Consider the following 20,700-nt stretch of genomic DNA (forward strand, 5'->3'; position numbering starts at 1 on the left):
TTGGCATGGGGCTGGGTGGCTCCCAGAGCACTGTGCTAGCCAATTCCTGCCGGCCTGCCGGGCTGTCCTTAGCGGGAGGTTAGCTTCTCTGTGTCATTTTGTGGGTTCTGCAGCTCCAAAGTTTTTTTAGAGTCCCCTTTTTACATGGATTGTGGAGGGTGGAAACTGAAGCAGCAGGGAGGTTGTGCTTCTACTCTGCCATCTTGACTCCACCCCTGAACAGAGTTTTTAAACCCTAACACACCAGGGTCATATTTCCACTGTTGTCCCTCACTCCCATTGGTTGGGGGAGTGAGCTCAGGCTGTCCTGTCCCTGACTCCCACTGACTGACAACAGGGGTCCACAGAGGCAGGAAAGCAGACAAAGGACTGAAGCTAGGCGGGGTTTGAAAGACTCCTGATAGGGCTTGTTCCTGATTGACAGTAGTAATAGAGGGGGGGAAGAGGGCAGTTAACAATACAAACCTGCTTGAGAAGTTTTCACTCCCCCAAAGGGTTGAAACACAAGAGCTAGTTGGATGACCAGAATCAAGGGAGATTCATTTGAAAGGAGCTGAAATCATGAACCATTGGAATAGGTGAAGGGATGCTACTGGAGAGGAGGAGAATATTATTACTGAGAAGGAATGAAGGCTTGTAAGTGAAATATGATCTATTCACTGTGTCACCTAGCTGCACTGAGGTGTATCTTCTTGGCAAAAAACGTGCCCATTGTCTGCCCTGGTGACAGTGTAAGCCTCCTTAAAGGCAGGGACTGCTTTGCTTTTGTATTCCTGACCTGCAGTGCCTGACATATAGTAGACACTTAAAAGCGTTTTTTGATGGTTAAAAGATGGGTAACTTGTTTTCTTATTTTAAAAAATACCACTTAAGTTACAATATTGATTTATATTTCTTATTGAATCATACCCTCCTAAAGGGAGGAATTTTTATTTTCTACTTCTTTTACATCCCCTTCAGCAACTTATTATCTACCTACTATGAACTGGATGCAATTTGGTGGTGTAATAAATGGAGTGCCAGGCTTGAGTCAGTAAAACTTATCTTTCTCAGTTCAAATCCAGCCTCAGACAATTACTAGCTGTGTAACCTTCAACAAGTCACTTACCTTGTTGGTCTCAGTTTCTTCATCTATAAAAGGAGCTGGAGAAGGAAATGGCAAAACACTTCAATGTCTCTGTGAAGAAAAACTCAAGTGGGGTCATGAAGGGTCAGACTTGACTGAAATGACTGAATAACAACAACAGCAATAAAAAGTATATACCAGGCATTATCCTAAGCTCTGGGAATACAAAAAAAAGGCAAAAATATTTTTTGAACATTCTTTGCCCTCAAGGAGCTCACAATCTAATGAGGGAGACAACATACAATAACTATATTCACACAAGATGTAATCAAGATAGATTGAAGGTAGTCTCAGAGGGAAGACACCAGGAAAGGTTTATTGCAGAATGTGGAATTTTGAGACTTGAAAGGATCTGGGAAGTCAGGAGACTGAGATAAGGAGGGAGAGTGTTCCATGAATGGGAGACAGACAATGAAAAACTCTTAAAGTTGGGAGATGGAATATAATATTCAGGGACCAGAAAGATGGATCAAAGGATACATGAAGGGAAGTAGTTTGAGAATACTGGAAGTTAGGAAAGGATCAGATTATGAAAAACTTTAGACACCAAGCAGAGGATTTTATATTTGATCCTGGAGTAGACCTCATAGTGAGAGCTCCAGAGAGGAAAGAATAAAGTCCTCTGGGGCCTGAAAGCCCAGTGTTCTGCCCAGTGCAGTGATAGGCAGGGAAAATGGTGAGGCTAGAGATGCTTTATGAAGCTTTTTTAGAATTTGATTGAATTGAATCTCTATTTTTCCTTAGTAAATCATGTTTGTGAATTGATTGATGAATTGATATTTTTTCATTTGTTTATATTTTCACCCTTTTTAGCTTTTTGGAATATGGAGTTCTTGATTTAATATATGAGGCAGTGTTTGCTTTTACTTTATCTAAATCATCACTTTTCTAAGCTTCAGGGAATATTCCCCAGTATGGCTACACTGGGATTTTGTGAGCAAGTACATATTCATCCTTCCATATTCTTGTTAATTTTATAGATTTTGATCAGCATTTCTGTTTAAACTGCGGTCCTTCTCTTTAAAAAAAAATCTATCTTGATAGAGACTTGGTTTTACCCCTTTGGTGATGATCATCACTGCCCTTGACATTCAGGTTCAGATTCACTTTGGTTCTTGTATGTGTACTGTTTCATATACTCAGTTTTCTTCACAACATCCTTCCTACGAATAAATGCCACCAACTCCCCTCCACCCCCCATATTACCCTTTGGAAAAAGATTAAAGTTAGTCTTGCACTATAGGTGGGAAAAGTATCAGCCTTGTTTTAACATTGAGGAAATCGGAAATGGGACTGGTTGATAGCAGAGCTAAGATTCAACTCCACGGTCAACATGATGATTAAAAGCAAAGTGGTTTTCAAAGTGCTGATTATTGTGACATTCTTGTCTAACAGCATTTTACTGGCCTTGAATTTTAATTCAGAGTGGGTTTCAGTGATATTTAGTATCATTCATTGGCATGTAATTATATTTCTTCTGGTTCTATAGTTCATTCTCTACTTTCTAGGTGGAAATAAACATACATAAACAATGCATATACACATGTGCATTTATTTAAGAACATTTCTTTTATACAATTTTATACTTACATACTTGCAACTTTATGAAGCCAAAAGATGATTGAATCTTTCATGTTTTGTTCCATGTTTAGATAGTCGTGCCATTTTCCAACAGCAAGAACAACAACGAGAAAGGTGGGAGAGAAACAATGTGTCAAAGAAAAGACTGTCTCGGAGATCCATCAGCAAAGAGCGATGGGTGGAGACCCTGGTTGTAGCAGATACAAAGATGATTGAATACCACGGAAGTGACAGTGTGGAATCTTACATCCTCACGATCATGAACATGGTATGTTGATAAATGTAGTTGAAAACACTTTTTTTGTTAAAAAGTGAGGGCAGGGTGGGGGCAGCTAGGTGGTGCAGTGAATAGAGCACTGGCCCTGGAGTCAGGAGGACCTGAGTTCAAATCCAGGCTCAGCCACTTAACCCTTACTAGCTGTGTGACCTTGGGCAAGTCACTTAACCCCGATTGCCTTGCCTTCCCCCCTCCAAAAAGACCAAAAAAAATGAGAGAGGTCATGTTTTGGTTCCTTTTTTAATAGTTGGAGTTAGGATATCACTCTGGGCTACTGGTTAGTGAAGAGAAACATTCAAAATGAGATTGTTTTCCTCTTAGAACTGAGATTTCTAAGAAATGTTTCTTTGGTATTTATACAGTGTGTTAAATTGGAAAAAAGAAACTACAAATACATGTACAAATTTGTCAGAGTAATCCATCAAGTAACAAGAATCTGATAAAAGTGTCCACAACTCCTAATCTCCAGGATACAATAGGATAGATAGATAGATAGAAATATATGTACACACACACACACACACATATATATATAAACATAGAGGCATATATGTACATACATAGTGTGTATATGTGTGTATGTATATACATATATATATATATATAATAGAAATAAGTACAAGGTAGTTAAGGACAGAGACACCTAGAAGTTAAGAAAGATTAAAGAATCAAAATATCAAGATAGAAAAAAATTTTAGCAAGTTTACTTTTTCTGGTATTTTTCTCTAGTTCTGAGTTTTATAGATATGAAAAACAAACATATTATTTCCAAAGATTGGTGATCTCATTGAGGTGGTTACTTTTTGCTTTGAAACAGTTTATGTGTATTATAGCCATACCTCAGCGTTTCTTTGATGCCTTATCATCACCTGAAATTGGCCCTGGTTTTCAGAGGCAATGCAGAGCACAAGTTCTTATAGGTCCTACCAAGACAGAAAACTTCTACTTTGGGTTTCATGATGAACTGTGAGTCTGTCTGTCATCAAAGAGCCACTTTAATTGACTGTGGCAACCAAAGTTGCACAACCTCCCACTCCCCCTACCTCCTCCCACACTTTTTTAAGGCTAAACATGTGGCTTGGAATTAGGGTTAGAGAGAGGATCAAAACTCATGACTCCTAAACAAACCAAAAAACAAACAAAAAGCCTCACAGCCCAAATCTAGGTAATTAATTTAATTTTCCCAAAGCAAATCAAAGCATTGGTCATGGGTAGCCTTAATGAAAAGAAAAAAAAACTTCCTAGAAGTTTGATTTCCCCCAAAGTGGGTGGTATGCTCTCCTTTAAACAAAAGCTGGATGACCGCTTCTCAGGGATATTAGAGAGGGAATTATTATTCAAGCAGAGATTGGATCAAAGAGCTCATCTCTGATGTTTCTTCCCAAAGACTGAAATTCTGTGATAATCTTTCAAATCTTTATTTCCTAAAATGAAAAAAAAGAAGAAAAATGGGAGATCCATATCAGGTATTTCACTTTAAGCAGTACATATTAAAAATGAGGGAAGATTGAGGTAAGAAAGCATCATTTTTGTTCACATGTTTGACAGAAGTAATTAAAACTTGAAAGTCTTCTCAAGTTCTTACATTTTTTTGTAAAAACACTGCCAATGAACATTCTGGAAAGGGCATGGTTATTTGAATTTAAAATAATCTTGCCTCTGTGGATTCAGGAGATACCATGAGATTTTCATGTTTTCACCATCAAGAGCCCAGCTCTCTTGGAATTTATATATAACTAGGCTATTGTGAACTCAAGGAAGGATTCCCTGCATATGCAAATGGAAATGTGATGGAGTGGTTAGCCTCGGTCTGCCCTCTCACTCCATCTTGCATATCTCTCAGCAGGGCAGCTCTGCTTGCAGAAAATCATCTTACAAGAGAAGTCATGTCCATGAGTCTCCTTTTCCCTTAGGCTCCTGGAGAACACATGTTCCTTCCTTAGTGCAGGGAGCAGACTAGTTTGATAAGTTCCAGAACAAATTCCTCTTCTAATTTCTTCCAAACTGATGTCTAGGTTGCCACTTTTTCCCCCCAGTTTTCCAAGTGGTTTTTTTTTTTTTTGTGCTGCTTTTCCTTTAAAAACTCAAAGAAAACAAATGCTTCCAGACAAATGCCTAGTTGTGAGCTATATGAGTCAGATGAGTGAGACATAGCTGAAGCAATGCTCACATCCACATTCCCTGCTTATTGACTGCTCATAAACTGGGTTGAATTAGTTGGGTCCCAGGAGAAATCTCAATGGACTACAGATTGATGAGCCAGACATCTTCATATCATTGGCAGCTCAGTCACATCCTTTCTGCAGACTAATCTCTGTGTCTGTTGTTCCTCCCGCTCTGCCCCCTCCCCTTCTTAGCCATATTCCTTCTTCTCTTCCTACCATACAAAATTGTTCACTATATATTCACTGGTTTGCTTTCGGAATCTGGGCTACAACTGGAATTGTCTACCAGTTCCCAGCCCCTGCTGCCATCTTGTCCTTGCAACTGGGGCCAATATAAATTCCACCTTGAGGGATAGGCCCATACCAGACTGGAATCAATCCTATGGGCCATCAGCTCAGCATCACTAGCCTTGTTTCTAATCCTGTTCTGATGTTGAGATTTGTTTCCAGGACCCAGGTTATTCTTGCTTTGTTCGAAGTGACTAAGGCCCTGCTTTTGATTACTGTCTTCTCTCTGAGGCACTTCCTTGGTGCCTTGCTTGGAATTTTACCTCCTTTAGGACTCAAATCCTACCTTTCTCCTTTCACTCATCCTGGGGGGCTGGAACCCTGTCCCTGAACCGTTATTCATATGACTGAGTCTCTGCTTTATGCTCCTTGACCATTTGCCTTCCAGGACCTCTACTTGTGCTACAATGGGTGGAAAGCAGTATAGGTCAACAGAAAGAATATTGAATTTGGAGCCAAAGAATCTGGGTTACAGTCTTACCTCAAATGCTTACTTATTGTGTCATCCTGAACAGTCCCTTTTTCCCTCCAGGTTTCAGTGTTTTTCATTCATTTTTAAATTGAGGAACATTGGCCTGCATGATCTCTAAGGTCATTTCCGGTTCTAAATCTATGTTTCTTTGGCCCTGTGACCTGCCCTTGTATCGCCACAATTCTGACTGACTTCTCGGCTGAGCTTCCTGCTTGCTGCTGGCATCAGTTCTACCATCCCAGTACCCTAAACAAACAGCCAAACAAACCAAAAAACAGACAAACAAAAAACCCACCCTCCCCAGTGAATCTGCCGGTTTTTAAGTCCTTACAGCCCCCAATGTGACCCACCCTGCTTCTTACTTGAATCTTGGTTTCCTCTTTTGCAAAGTTATGACTATAATGTCCTTTCCAGTTCTAAATCTACGATCTTATTAAGAGTCTACTGTTAAAAAAAAAAAGTCTACTATGCTCAAGGTCCTATACAAAGTCATGTATTTATAGAATATAGAAAAGACATAAGAGAAACAAACTTTTTGCCATTTGGTTCCTAGGAAGCCCCTGTTTGCAGCCAAAAGTTTTGTTGAAAGCAATATTGCTTATTTACAAATACACCAGTTAACAGGAGCAAAAACATATCTCAAGACCTGCATACACATGCTCTGGGAGGCTGGCAGGTGTGGATGACAGGCATGTCTCTCACAAAGAGATTATTAAAAATATTAATATTTTTAATTATTAAATTATTATTAATTTATTAAAATTATTAAAATATTAAATTGTATTATTTTAATATTAAAAATAAAGTAGAACATTAGATAATCTGGGCTCAACCTTTCAAGTGGCTAACAGAGAAAGGAGGAATCAACTGAGTTAAGGAAGGACTTAGTACAGAAAGGGCAGCTGTTCCTGAGCCTGCCATCCTTCACCAAGTAAAGATTGGCCTTTAGGTGTGTCCACAGGTTTGTCCACAGCGTGGAATATGCCATTAACATGCCTCATTCTTTCTCATGACAGACCTCATCAACCAGTTCTCTGACAGTGTCAAAAAGGTTCCAAGGTGGACGTCATCAGAATTGGTTTGCATATTTTCCTTTCTATAGTTATTTGTTGAACTTGAGCTACAATTGATTTCTTTTCTCTGGATTATAGGTCACTGGTTTATTCCATAATCCAAGCATTGGTAATGCCATTCATATTGTAGTGGTCCGGCTCATTCTACTGGAAGAAGAAGAGGTAAGAGTGTGTTTTTCATTACCTCTCACTTTGGGCAGATGGGAGGGGGAATGACTGGGAGGAAGTCTAATGGGACGGAGCAGACCAATCTAGGTGAAACATGCATAGTAGGACAGGTATTAGACATCATAGGAGAGTATTCAGACTGAAACTGGAAAGAAAAAATAAACAAAAAAACCCCCAATACAGAACTGTCTATCACAGGAAAATTCATGATATATTATCATATAATTATGTATCATAATCACATTATAATGTATAATTGTATATTAAACATCACACAATACAATATAATTATATAATATAATTGCATATCAATTACATATTATGATATATAATTATAATATTGGAGGAACACAGATCTCAAGTTGGAAGAGGCCTTCCTCTATTTTACAGATGAAGAAACCAAAGATCAGGGACATTAAATGATTTGCTTTAGGTCACAGTTAAGTGACAGAGTCAGGATCCAAACTCCGATCTTATGCGTCCAAATTCAGGGCTTCTTCACAGTGATCCATTGCCTCTCTATTGGTTCAAACAACATGCTGTGGTAGAGGTTAAATGACTTTCCCAGTGTCACACAGCCCGTGAGTGTCTGAGCCTATATTTGAACACAGGTATTCCTGACTACTGGCCCAATACTCTCAACTGTCCTATCAGCTGCCTCCAAAGGAACAGTGAACCAAATTTCACAAGATTTAATGGGGATGAAGGGAGTAATTTAATGGGGATAAATGTAAAGTTCTGTACCCTGGTGGACAGCTAGACAATAGCTAGTGAGAAAAATTATCTGGTCTTCAATGTCAATATCAATTAGTTTTTTTGAAAAAAAAAACACTCTCCTGATTTTGCATTAATGAAGGGAAGCATAGTTTAGTGCAGAGGTATCAAACAAGTACCCTGAAAGTAACAGGCATGAAGCCTCCCAGGTGTGGCTGAACCAGATTGTAATGTAATTGGAAAATATGTCACAAAATAAATACAAATATAATAAAATAGATGATGTTAATTTGTGGTTTTCTAAGTCAATATGTGATCCAAAGGAATCCATTTCTTTTTGAGTTTGACAAAACTGGCCTAGTGGATATAGAGCAAGCCTTGGATTCATAAAGACCCCTGTTCAAGTCCTATTTCACATACCTACCAGTTGTGAGACCCTGGGCTAATCATTTAACTTCTCAGTGCCCTAAAAAATCAAGACTAAATTGTAGAGCAGGTGCCAATCTGTACTAGGAGATGAAATTTCTTAATCAGGATATTACCTATAGTACTAATGGAATCAATCAATCTTTCAACAAACATTTATTAGGTAACTGTTACATGCAAGTTTACAGGATTGTACCCCCCCCCAAAAAAAATCACAGCAAACAAAATAAAAGCAATTCAAACCAAAAAAGCATTGAGCCCACAGTGAGGGAGTTGATAGTCACCCTCTCCTCTGCCCAGGTAAGATGACATCTGCAAGTGTTTCATGCAATATTAGACACGACATTTTCATGAAGGTCATTGACAAATGGGGTTTTCTGGAGGAGGGCAGGCAAGATGGTGAGAAGCCAAGAATCTGTGTCATCTGAGTTTCAGTTTAAAAATATTGAAAATACTTAGCCTAGAGAAGAATAGTGGGGACATTCCCTATTACTCGAGGTCTTCAGAGAGAAGTTGTATGGTGGTTTGCTGGAGATGTTGTGGAAATAGTTCATGGTCAGGTATAAGTTGGACTAACTGACTTTTGTGGTCAGATCTATAATTCTCTGAATGCATGTAGTAATGAATGAATGCATATATGAATGATGAATACATGTATGAATGAATGCATGTATAAATGCATGCATGAATGAATACATGAATGAACCAATGAAAGAATGAAAAAGTATTTCCTGGGGGCTTACTGTGTGCCAAGGACAATACTGGAGATATGAATAGAAAAGTAGGAAAGCTCTTGTTCTCCAGGTGCTCAAATTCTAACTGGGGCTGATAGCACATAGAAGGTGTGAATGGAAAGGCCTAGATGTCCTGAGGGTGCATCAGTAACTCAGATGGTAATGGATGGTGGGGTACCTATGAACTTCCTATCAAAATGTTTCCAAATGCATTACATACGCAGGATAACAAAAGAAACTAATCATATTGAAATGCATTTATGGATATTAAAAATCATAAATATTAAAATAATGGATCAATAATAAACAATAAAAATAAGTTTACATGCCTCCCCAGGTTAAGATCCTCTGATTTAAGATACAGTCCCTGCTCTCAAGGAGTTCATAGTTTAGTCTACCAATCGTAATAATGTAAGGCTGAATATGATAAATACAGAAAACAGGTACAGATAAGTACTATTGGATTTAAGGGGAGGGAAAGTTTACTTGCAGCTAGAAGAATAAGTGAAACCTTTCTGGAGGAGGTGGTGTTTGAGCTGGGCCTTGAACCCCAATTAGGACCTAAATAGGATTTCCACGGGTGGATGTAGGCAAGGAGATCGTTCTAATTCCTGATTGTGAGCAAAGGCAGTTAAGTAGGAAAGTACGGGGCACCTTTGGGAATTGGTACATCATCTGGTCTTGTAAATAGTCTAGTTTTTTCAAGCACCTAACTAAATTATAATTGTGAATTAAATTAACATGGAAAACATATAAAGTGAGATTAAACCTCAATTCTAGATGAGTTTGTGAAATGGAAAAGGAGCTGCCAAGGTATGCAGGGTGCCTGGCTAGCAAGAAAACAAAGCAAAGAGTATAGACCTTCTTCATCAGGAGAAATTCAACTCAACAATCATTTACTGGAGTAAATTCCTGCTATATGCAAGGCACGAGGTTCAAAGTATATAGTGATAGATATGACAAAGGTCCTGCTTCAAGGAGCTTATAATCTAAGGTGGGGGGGGGGACAAGGGAGAGGACACCCATAAAAATAACTAGGATTTAAGGAAGGATGAGACAGGGGCGGAGAATTGACTCTGATATTTGAGAGATTGCTTTCACTTGGGGGCATAGGATGGCATCAGGAATTAAGACAAGGAAAATATCATAGGGAAGGTGGTATAAGAATTGGGCATAGAGAGAAGGAATTTTGGGATGAGATAGAGAGTCCACTCTAGGCATGAGTGAAAGGGTGAGAAAAGTCATAGAGATAGACTAGAATTGGTGATAAGAACAACAGCCTAATTTGGAGAATATAGAAAAGGGAAGAGTAAGGGAATCATAAGGTTAGACAGGTAGTTTGGGGCAAGATTGTGGAGGACTTCTAATGTTACAGTCAAGAATTGATAATTCATTTGATAAGGAATGTCTCACCTGTTGGGCTCTGCCTTCTGAAGGTCACTGGGGGACCCGTGGAATATGATAGGAGAAGCATAGGAGATGTGATTAACAGCATATTTGGGAGATTACTTGGGTAGCAGTGGACTATGGATTGGAGAAAAACCATAGGATCATAAGGTCATAAATTTTAGATTTATGATGAAAGAGAATTCAGAGGTCATCCAGTCTGATCCCTTTATTTTGCATATGTGCAAACAGAGGTCCAGAGAAGTTAAATGATCTGTTCAAGGTCACAGGCAATAAGTAATAGAACCAAGATTCCAATGTAGGTCTTAGGCCTCTCAATCTAATGTTCTTGATATTGTACTAGTGCTTCCCTTGGGGAGAAATTGTAAATGGGAGGAATAAACATTTATTAAGCACCTACTAGGTGCCAGGCATTGTGGTAAGCACTAAGTATATAAAGACTAAAGGGGGGAAAATAAGCATTTATTAAGCTCTTTCTTATGACCCAGGCATTGTGTTAAGTGCTTTACAGATGTTATCCCATTTGATCCTCACAATAATTCTGGGAGGTATCATTATTTTCATTTTACAGTTGGGGAAACTGGGGCAGATAGCATTTCAGTGACTTGTGCCTAAGGCCAAATTTGAACATGAGTCTTCTGACAGTGGATAGCTAGTTGTGGGTAGAATGAACTGTTAGGATGTAATTATAATAGTTTAGATGAGAATAAATGTGGGCCTGAATTAGGATGACTATGGAAAGGAGGGCCTGATGAAAGAAAAAATTGTAGAAGTAGAAACAATATGACTTGGTGAATACTGAGCTATGTGGGGTGAGAGGGAAGTTTTAAATTTATTATATAATTAAAAAACAAGCTGTATATTATTGTTTTGTGGTTTCATATGTATTTCTCTTTTTCAGTTCTTTGTATATGAAAATAATTGTCTTTGATATCTGTAAAGTTCATAATAGAAAAGGAGGAGTCAGAGACATATTATGGAGCCAATTCTAGACTCAGAGCTGGAGAAGCCTTTAGAGACGATTCTAAATCTGTCGTTTTAGAAGGAAATTGAGACCCAGAAAATTTAAGTGCCTCATGAAGGATCATATTGCTAGTAAATGTCAGAGGTGGTATTCTAACCCAAGTCTTATGATACTGAGTACAGTACTTTATCTGCTAAATCACCTAGTTGCTCATAACTTTAAAATTGAGTTTTGAACATATTGAATTTTAAATGTGCCTGGGAGATCCAGTTTGAAAGATCACGGTAGAAGAGAATGGATAGCAGTGCAATATTACAAATGAAACCCAGAAGCCATTAGGAATGGACAAGGAAGAAATGTTGGGCAAGAACTTTTTGTAGAGAAAACTTTCACTCAGTGAAGCACTCTCAAGATACTTTAGTCAGAGTACTGCTGTGTGGTTTTTCAGGATCAGGCCTCTCTGAGCTTCCTGGCTTGGAAAATGTGGGAGAAGAAAGAAGCAACCTCATTAGGACAGAGAGGAAAGGTAGCCAACCCTTGGGGTGAATGGGAAGACTCTGTCTCACCGCTGCTTCCCTAACACAGTAACCCTGGGTTGTTCTTCCATTCAAAACCATTTTTCTAAATTAAAGAAAAAAGTCAAGGCAAAAACAGAAAGACATCATAAAAAGATCTTTGAATTCCCATCTCCAGAATGATCACAGTACTTGGCAAATATCTTTCTCATCTAGGTTTTTTTATTAAATTTCAGTGATGTGAGGCTCAGAATTTGACAACAGAGGCATCTTCTTGTAGAACTGCTGTCCACTCAATGATCAATTTTCATTTTCTTGATTCAGAACAAATAGCTCCCCAACCTCTTCACCTCCTTGTCAAGGTGACAATTCTTACAACAGCAATTGGCAACAATTCTAACGCTAAAATAATGTAATAAAGATCGAGACAGAGAGCAAGAGAACTGTATGTACTAATGGCATCTCCAAATAATGGAAAAACTTCTCAACATAGAATCAAATGTGAATTTCAGTCCCAGCTCTGCCACTCACTACCTGGATGACCTTGAGCAAGTTAGTTTGCCTCTTTGGGACTCTGTTTCTTTATCTGCAAGAAGAAGGGGATAGAACAAACTATCTCTAAGGTTCTTTTCAACACTCACATTTTTGTTTGTTTGTTTTTTAAATCCTGCCTTTGACCAATCCAAATAGAACTATGCTCCTAAAAAGCATCATCAGCATTGTTCTACGTTGGTTTTTAATTAATGAGTCTGGATAATTGTGACAATCTCCCATTAGTGCTTCTAAATTCTTTACCTTTTCTAATGGATTCATGCAACAAGTCATTGTTAATTCCTTCTAACTAAAACTCTCCATCTATCTTTTGGATACCTCATTGGTTTTAAAAATGAGTCAAGGAGCAAACATTTATTAGGCAACTTCTATGTGTTCAACACTATGCTGAGGACTGGGGATACAAATTTGAAGATGACTTCCTTGGATTTGTCACACATAATCTTAGATTATAGGATTTCAAAGCTGGAGGATATCTTGGACAAGCTGCCATTAATCCCACATGTTATCACTCTTCTACATTCCCCAAGAGAATTTGTTCATATCCTATCCTATTTTGCTCCTTGAACATTATACTTTTTAAGAAGGAAATAACATTTTAAAAGATTGTAGTTTGGATGTTTTTCATCTTTGTTTGGTAGAGAAAATTGACTTTTATTTGGACAAATAATTTTAGAAATAAATTATGAGCCTCCTATGAAACCATTTTAAGACACAAGCTTTATTATTCCCATTTGATAATTGAGGAAATTGAGATTTGTGCCTTAAAAAGAGTTAGAAACAGTTACAAATAGTTCTAAGCCTAAAGCCATTTCTACCACCTTATGAGTCATCCTAAAGATTAGATGAGCTCGTTAGGGTAGATTCCAGGTGTGATATGGCCAGTTTGTTACAGATGTGCAGCCTGTTCTTCATGTTTATAGATTTGCAGCTGGAAAATATCTTAGGCATCACTTGATACAAGTCCTTCATTTGAAAGGTGGAAAGTCTGAGGCCCAGAACAGTTGATTGAGGCACTCTGGGACATTATTGTAGAGTGCCAGACTCAAAATCAGAAAATCTATGTTTGAATTCTGCCTTTGAAAACTATTAATTTCATAGTTAGGGATGAGTCACTTAAACTCCCTAAGATTCACTTTATTCTTCTGTATAAAGGGGATAAAAGTACAAATGTTACCATCTTCCAGGATTATTGATGCTCAAATATGCATATGTATATATGTATGTGTACATCATATGTATATGTATATCATATGTATATCATATGTGTATGTATATATAAATCTACACACATATGTGTGTATATACATTATATATCTATATGGATATAGATAGATTGAAGTCTTTAAAGTCTTGTTAACAGCCTATTATTAGTATTGTACCAGGTCACATAGATAAGTAGTAGCAGAACCGGGAATGGTATACAAGGCCCCACATTGAACATTTTTTCTTTTCTTTTTTTTATTTCCTCTTCAACCCAAATAAAATTTCACGGCCCCAAAGCTTTAATAGTCAAGCACTAATTTCCACTTCGTCTCTGACCTTTCAGAGCAATAAACTCTACCCAGCTAAACTTGGATTCAGGATTGGTTCTAGTTCTCTTCACTTTTATAGTCTCTTACTTGATTATCTCATCAACTGCCATGGATTCAATTCTAATTTTTTATGCATAGGATTCTAAGATCTGTATATCTAGCCCTAATACCTCTCCTGAGTTCCAGTTTTGCATTACTAGTTATCATATGAGCTGATTGCCCACAGGCATCTCAAACTCAATATGTCCAAAACATAACTCATTACCTTAAACCTTTACCCTTTCTAAACTTCCCTGTCATTGTTGAGGGCACCACTGTCTTCCCAGTCATCTAGGCTTATAATCTCAGTGTCATCCTTGATTTCTCACTTTCACTCATCTCACATATTCAGTCTATTGCCAAATTTGTTGTCATTTTGGCCTTTACAACATCTCTCATACACAGCCTCTTCTTTACCTTCTCATAGTGACCACCCTTGCTTAGGCCCTCATCAACCCACATCATTTCAATAGCCTTCTAATTGGTTCTCCTGACTCAAATCTCTTTCCTCTCAAATCCATCCTCCATTCAGCTGCCAAAATGATTTTTCAAAAACATAGGACTGACCATGTCATCTCCCTACTCAGTGAACCCTAGTGGTTCCCTGTTACCTGCAGGATCATGTATGAAGTCTTCTTTTAGAATTTAAAGCTCTTCACAACCTAGCCCTTCCTAGCATTTTGGACTATGACAATACTTCTGGTATTTTGAACTCATGAAGTGGGGAAAGTCTCTGCATTTAGCACAGGCTAGGGTGATGGGAATAAAGGAACCCCAGAGAGCCCAGTGAGATGCAGTCCTCTGTATTTCCATTCCATCCTTGGCTCTGAGGCTTAAACATATAATTTTATCATATATATATTATATATATATATATATAAAACAATATTATTTATTTTAAAAACACAGAATATTTAATGTATCATATACACATAAACATATATTTTTGTTGTTCAGTCATTTTTCAGTTGTGTCCAACTCTTTGCAACCCCATTTTGAAGTTTTGTGGTTTTTTTTTTTGACAAAAATACTGGAGTGGTTTGCCATTTTCTTCTCCAGCTCATTTTACATATGGCTTGGGTTAAAATCTTTGCTTTTAATTTTCCTGCTCATCACCTTGGGCTTGCTTAGAAATCTGTCAGAGGTAGCTCTACTGGGATTGATAATCTCCCAGGAGGGTTAAAAAAAAAAAGTCAGCTGCCACTCCATTTTCCAGTTTGACACTAGAAACTGGCTGGGTCTGCTTTCTCCAGAGTCAATAATCCCCCACCAGCAAACCACACACAAGATTAGCAGCTGCTACTTTTTTATTTTTTTTAGGTATTTTATATGCCACTAGAATAAACAGTAGCAGAGAAACTGCAGAGAGGGAAGGGGAATCAGGCTGTACCCTGCTGCCAAAAGAAGCAGGACTTTCTCTTGGTAACTCCTGCTCATCAAGAAGTGAACCAAGAAGTCCAGAGTGGGGAGAATACACAGGAGAGACAAAATGGGGGAGTAGAAGCACAAACGTGGTGTGGGCTCCCCTCCAATCAGTTCCAATACATGTAAAAAATGACTCTAAACAAACTTTAGAGCTACAGAACCCAGAAAGTGACGGAGAGAAACAAAGCTCCCGCTGAAAGAAGCTGGCAGGCCAACAGGAAAGATCTATCACACCAGGCTGGGAATTGAGCAAAGCCCCACATGAGCCATGTGGCTCGTGGCCCCAACCAGCAGCGGGCCAAGAGCAGACTTCAGGAGAGAGAATCAGCAGGAGCTGTGGTGGCTTCCAGAATTATCAACTCATAAATGCCAAAAAGAAAATAAAAGGTCAGTGTGGAACTTTGTGGGAACAGAGGGACCAAAAGTGCTGTCCAGCCCCTGCCCCTAGGGTGAGAAGCGGTGGAGGCATGGCGGCTGTGCGGCTGCCATTGCCAGGCTGTCTCAGGAGCTCCTGGATTACAGATTGCAGGGGGACCAAGAGACCATTCAGAGGGTAATCACTCTTGCTTTAACCTGCTTGGATCTGGATCACAGTCTTGGGGGGTGGTCCTGGGGTGTGTGACCAGTGAGCCATAGCTTGTGGGGGCTGTAGAGAGGGCAACCAACTAATTGCTCCAGCAGCTGTGAAAACCTCAGTGATCTGGGATGAAGTTCTCTGTTCTGGAAGCAGAGGTCTACTGTGGCAAAGTGCTCAAAAATCAAGTAATTGACTGGCAAGATGAGCAAGCCCAGGAAAGGTAATCAATTCCTTTTGGGGGGACAAAAAGGATCAAGGCATGGAGTGGGAGGAAGACAATGAAGTCAGAACACCTGCATTAAAAGCATCCAAGAAAAATATGAATTGGTTACAGGCCATGGAGGAGCTCAAGAAGGATTTTGAAAATCAAGTAAGAGAAATGGAGGAGAAATTGGGAAGAGAAATGAGAATGATGCAAGAAAATCATGAAAAGCAATTCAACAGCCTGCTAACAGAGATGCAAAAATACACTGAAGAAAATAACACCTTAAAAAACTAGACTAACCCAAATGGCAAAAGAGGCCCAAAAAGCCAATGAGGAAAAGAATGTCTTAAAAAGCTGAATTGCCCAGATGAAAAAAAAATTTCAAAAACTCAATGAGGAAAATAATTCCTTTAAAATAAGATTGAAGCAATTGGAAGCTAATGACTTCATGAGAAATCAAGATACAAATCAAGACAGATCCAAACAAATGAAAAAATAGAAGGCAATGTGAAATATCTCATTGGAAAAACCACTGACCTGAAAAATAGATCCAGGAGAGATAATTTTAAAATTATTGGACTACCTGAAAGCCATAATCAAAAAAGAGCCTAGACACCATCTTTCAAGAAATTATCAAGCAAAATTGCCCTGATATTGTAGAACCAGAGGGCAAAATAGGAATTGAAAGAATTCACCAATCGCCTCTTGAAAAAGATCCAAAAAGAAAACTCCTAAGAATACTATAGCCAAATTCCAGAGTTTCCAGCTCAAGGAGAAAATACTGCAAACAGTCAGGAAGAAATAATTTGAGTATTGTGGAAACACAATCAGGATAACACAAGACCTAGCAGCTTCTATGTTAAGGGATCATAGGGCTTGGAATATGATATTCCGTCAGTCAAAGGAGGTAGGACTAAAACCAAGAATCACCTACCCAGCAAAACTGAGTATAATGCTACAGGGGGAAATATGGTCATTCAATGAAATAGAGGATTTTCAAGCATTCTTGATGATAAAACCAAAGCTGAACAGAAAATTTTACTTTCAAATACAAGAAGCAAGAGAAGCATGAGAAAGCAAACAGGAAAAAAAATCATAAGGAGCTTATTAAAGTTGAACTACTTATATTCCTACATGGAAAAATGATAATTGTAACTCATAAAACTGTTCTCAGTATGAGGATATTTGAAGGGAATATATATATATAGGAGGGTGTATATATATAAATATATATGTGAGTATGGGCATGTGTATGTTCGTGTAAAAATAGAGGGCACAGGATGAGTTGAATATGAAGGGATGATATCTGAAAAATAAAAGTAAGAGGTGAGAGAGGAATTTATTGGGAGAAGGAGAAAGGAGGAGATAGATTAGGGTAAATTAACTCATATAAAATAGGTAAGAGAAAACTGTCACAATGGAGGTGAAGAACAGGAAGGTGAAAGGGAATGGAACAACCTTATTCTCATTGAATTTGGCTTAAGGAAGGAATAACATACACACTCAATTCAGTGTCTTACCCTGCAGGAAAATAAGGGGATAGGGGATAGGAGGGGGGATGATAGAAGTGAGATGGTAGTTAGAAGCAAACTTTTTTGAAAGGGGATAGGGTCAAAGGAGAAAATGGAATAAGTGGGAGGCAGGATAGGATGGAGGGAAATATAGTTGGTCTTTCACAATATGACAACTGTGGAAATGATTTGGGTAACTGCACATGTATATTGAATTGCTTGTCTTCCCAGTGGGAGCAGGTGATGAGGGAGGAAGGGAAAAAATCTGGAACTCAAAGTTTTAAAAACCATTTAAAAAGAAAAAAAGGAAGTCCAGAGTGGTGTTGCAGTTAAGGATGGCTATCTTTTCCTCAGCTCAGAGCCATGGGAGGAAGTATTTGTCTTCAGGGCAGCAGGGCACAGACATATCACCCAAACTGGACAATCAGGTTTTGATGTTGGCAGGTCACTCATTCTTCATCCAACAGAGCTACATTATTAATCAGAATGATTGCTACTGTAGCTGACTCTTTCAGAGTCATTGAAGAAGAGAGCAGAGCAGCACAAATTCAGTCCTAAGTACTTGATTCTTAAAGATTCAACATGCCCACTAGATGGTGGGGACCTCACCTTTAACCTCTGGGCTATAGATTTTTCCTTCTTCTAGCATCTTTCTCCCAGAACTCTGGAAAATGTCAGAAGCATGAACATAGTTCATGACCTCAGAGGCCAATTGAATATTGAGGAAAATTCGGTGTCTGCCCTGATTTGGGGTCAGACTCTGACGCAGGTTTACAAAACCTTCCCAGCCTGACACTTTTCTCCCCTACACTCTACAGGCCAGCTACAATAGCATACATGATATCCTCCCACAGGACACTGTCTCCCCCCATTCCCTCCATACCATTGTACTTGCTGTCACCCATGCTCAGAATTCTTTCCCTCCTCAACTCTACATTTTTAAAATCCCCAACTTCTCCTCAAGACACAGGTCAAATATCACTTTCTGAAGGTCTTTGCTGGTCCTTTCAACTGCTAGAGTCTTCCCCTTTAAAGTTATCTTCAATTTACTTTGTATATTCTTTGTCAATAGCTATTTCTTTACATTTTGTTTCCTTCATTAGACTATAAGCCCCTTGAGAACAGGACCTATTTTTGTCATTTTTTGGACCCCCCAGATCTTAGCACAGTGCCTGCCACCTGTAAGCACATGATAAATCCTTGTTGGTTGACTCACTCTGCTACTAACTAGCTCTATGACAGTGGACAACTCAGACTTTCTGGGTCTCCGTTTCCTCATCTGCAAAGTGGTAGAATTTGATTAAGATTCTGTGAACCACTTTGGACTTCTTTTCTTTTGTTAGATGTACAAGAAAGCAATATGGAAAAGAGAAGTGGACCATGGAATCTAGAACTAGAAGGGAACCATAGATATAATCTAGTTCATTTTTCAGTACAGGAAAACTGAGACCCAGAAAGGCCAAGTGATAAGTTCATATAGGTAATAAATGGTCAAACAAAGATTTGAATTCAAATATCCTGACTCCATATCTAGTTTGTTTTTCTGCCTCTCCTATGGGAGGAAAACAAGCCCAAGACCCACTTTTCTGGTTACTCTGCTTTCTGTAATACATTGGGGGGACACATCAGGAAGAAGGTGAAAGAGACTAATCTAGTGTTAGTCATGAGCATGAACCTCAAAATCTGAAATAGTTTTAGAAAGAAATTTATTAAGTCATTTGGTAGAGAGAGAGCTGGAAAGAAGGGATAACTATCTCCCCAAATCTTTTTATATTATGTAGAGTTCAGATAAAGGTATAAGGACACTTGCCTGATTGGCCTCACATAGGTAGTAGGTAGTCTCCATGCAAAGGGCAATGTGAGATGTACATCAGCAGGTGAGTCAATCTAATTTGGGGAATGCAAAACACAAGCTTGGGGTGGACCCAGAACAAGGCCTGAACAGACCCCCCCCAAATCAATGGATGGAATGTAAGCATTTCTTACAACCCTATGGCTTACCTGGAACATTTCTGAGGTTAGCATGACCTGTACAGTAGGTTTTTTTTTTCCTGAGTTAGACAGTTTTTTAGTTGTATGAAGTTAGGTTTAATAACATGCTGAATAATATAATAAAATATTTCCCTATTCCATAATGTTGGGTGGTAGGAATCCTAGAGCTAGAGTGTCAAGGGACCTTAAAAGTCATCAATCCCCCTCATTTTACAAATGAGGAGCCATACCTAGAGAGGCAGGATAATTTGCCCAAGGTCACACAGGTGGAGAGTAGTGAGAGACGGATTCAAATCCAGTGCCCTTTCCACAGTACCTCTCTGTTCTTTGGCTTGATTGTATTTTGTCTATTGGTATTGGGCATAATCTCTAACTAGTACACTTTCTCAGGTCGGGAGCTGGGCTGGTATTTAAGAAAAGGAGGACTGATGATTCTGGAAACTTTGCCTCAAGGTCTGACATTGAGGTGGCTGGTCCAGGCTGTTTGTTCTCAGCTCTCTGAGAAAAAGATTGCCTCCACAGTAGCTGGTCTTTTGAGATAGGAGTCAGAAGCATGAGTGAAATATTCATTCCCATCAGTTTTCCTATTTAGATCCAGTACCATCTGATACGGGAGGGAATCATCCTTTTATAGGTGTGAGAATTCAAACCTGAAAATTGCTTGGCTCCTCTCTAATACATGCTTCCTCCCTCCTGTGGCCCCCAGGACCTTGAAAAAGAGCTATGTACATTCAGTCAATCTGAATAGCAAGTCAAGAGGTATTATAATTCATTCCAAAATAAATCAGGGGATTTTCGTTTTGGAAAGAGGTTTCAAAGTGAGATAGTGATTTATAACAACAAGCATATTCCTTCAGATAGTTTCTTCTAGTCCTTGGAACTGTGGTTCAAGGGGGTTTGTAATTTCCTTGAACCTAGTCACTGATCCTGCAAGGTCACATACCTTAGACACAC

At 38.8% G+C, this 20,700-nt stretch overlaps 1 protein-coding gene across 1 annotated transcript in view; it reads left to right on the forward strand.

Annotated features, from left to right (window-relative positions):
- LOC138172274 (A disintegrin and metalloproteinase with thrombospondin motifs 12-like) overlaps window positions 1-20,700 on the forward strand; it is a 598,980-nt gene that overhangs the window by 294,349 nt on the left and 283,931 nt on the right. The window contains exons 4-5 of the mRNA XM_069101962.1: window positions 2,779-2,975; window positions 7,061-7,144. Of these exons, the coding sequence (XP_068958063.1) occupies window positions 2,779-2,975; window positions 7,061-7,144 (281 nt within the window). The remainder of the gene's footprint in view (window positions 1-2,778; window positions 2,976-7,060; window positions 7,145-20,700) is intronic.

This window comes from Petaurus breviceps, unplaced genomic scaffold (genome assembly GCF_028583685.1).
Source record: "Petaurus breviceps papuanus isolate PSGF00001 unplaced genomic scaffold, PetGlider_PUasm1.0 128, whole genome shotgun sequence".
NCBI classification, from domain to species: Eukaryota; Metazoa; Chordata; class Mammalia; order Diprotodontia; family Petauridae; genus Petaurus; species Petaurus breviceps.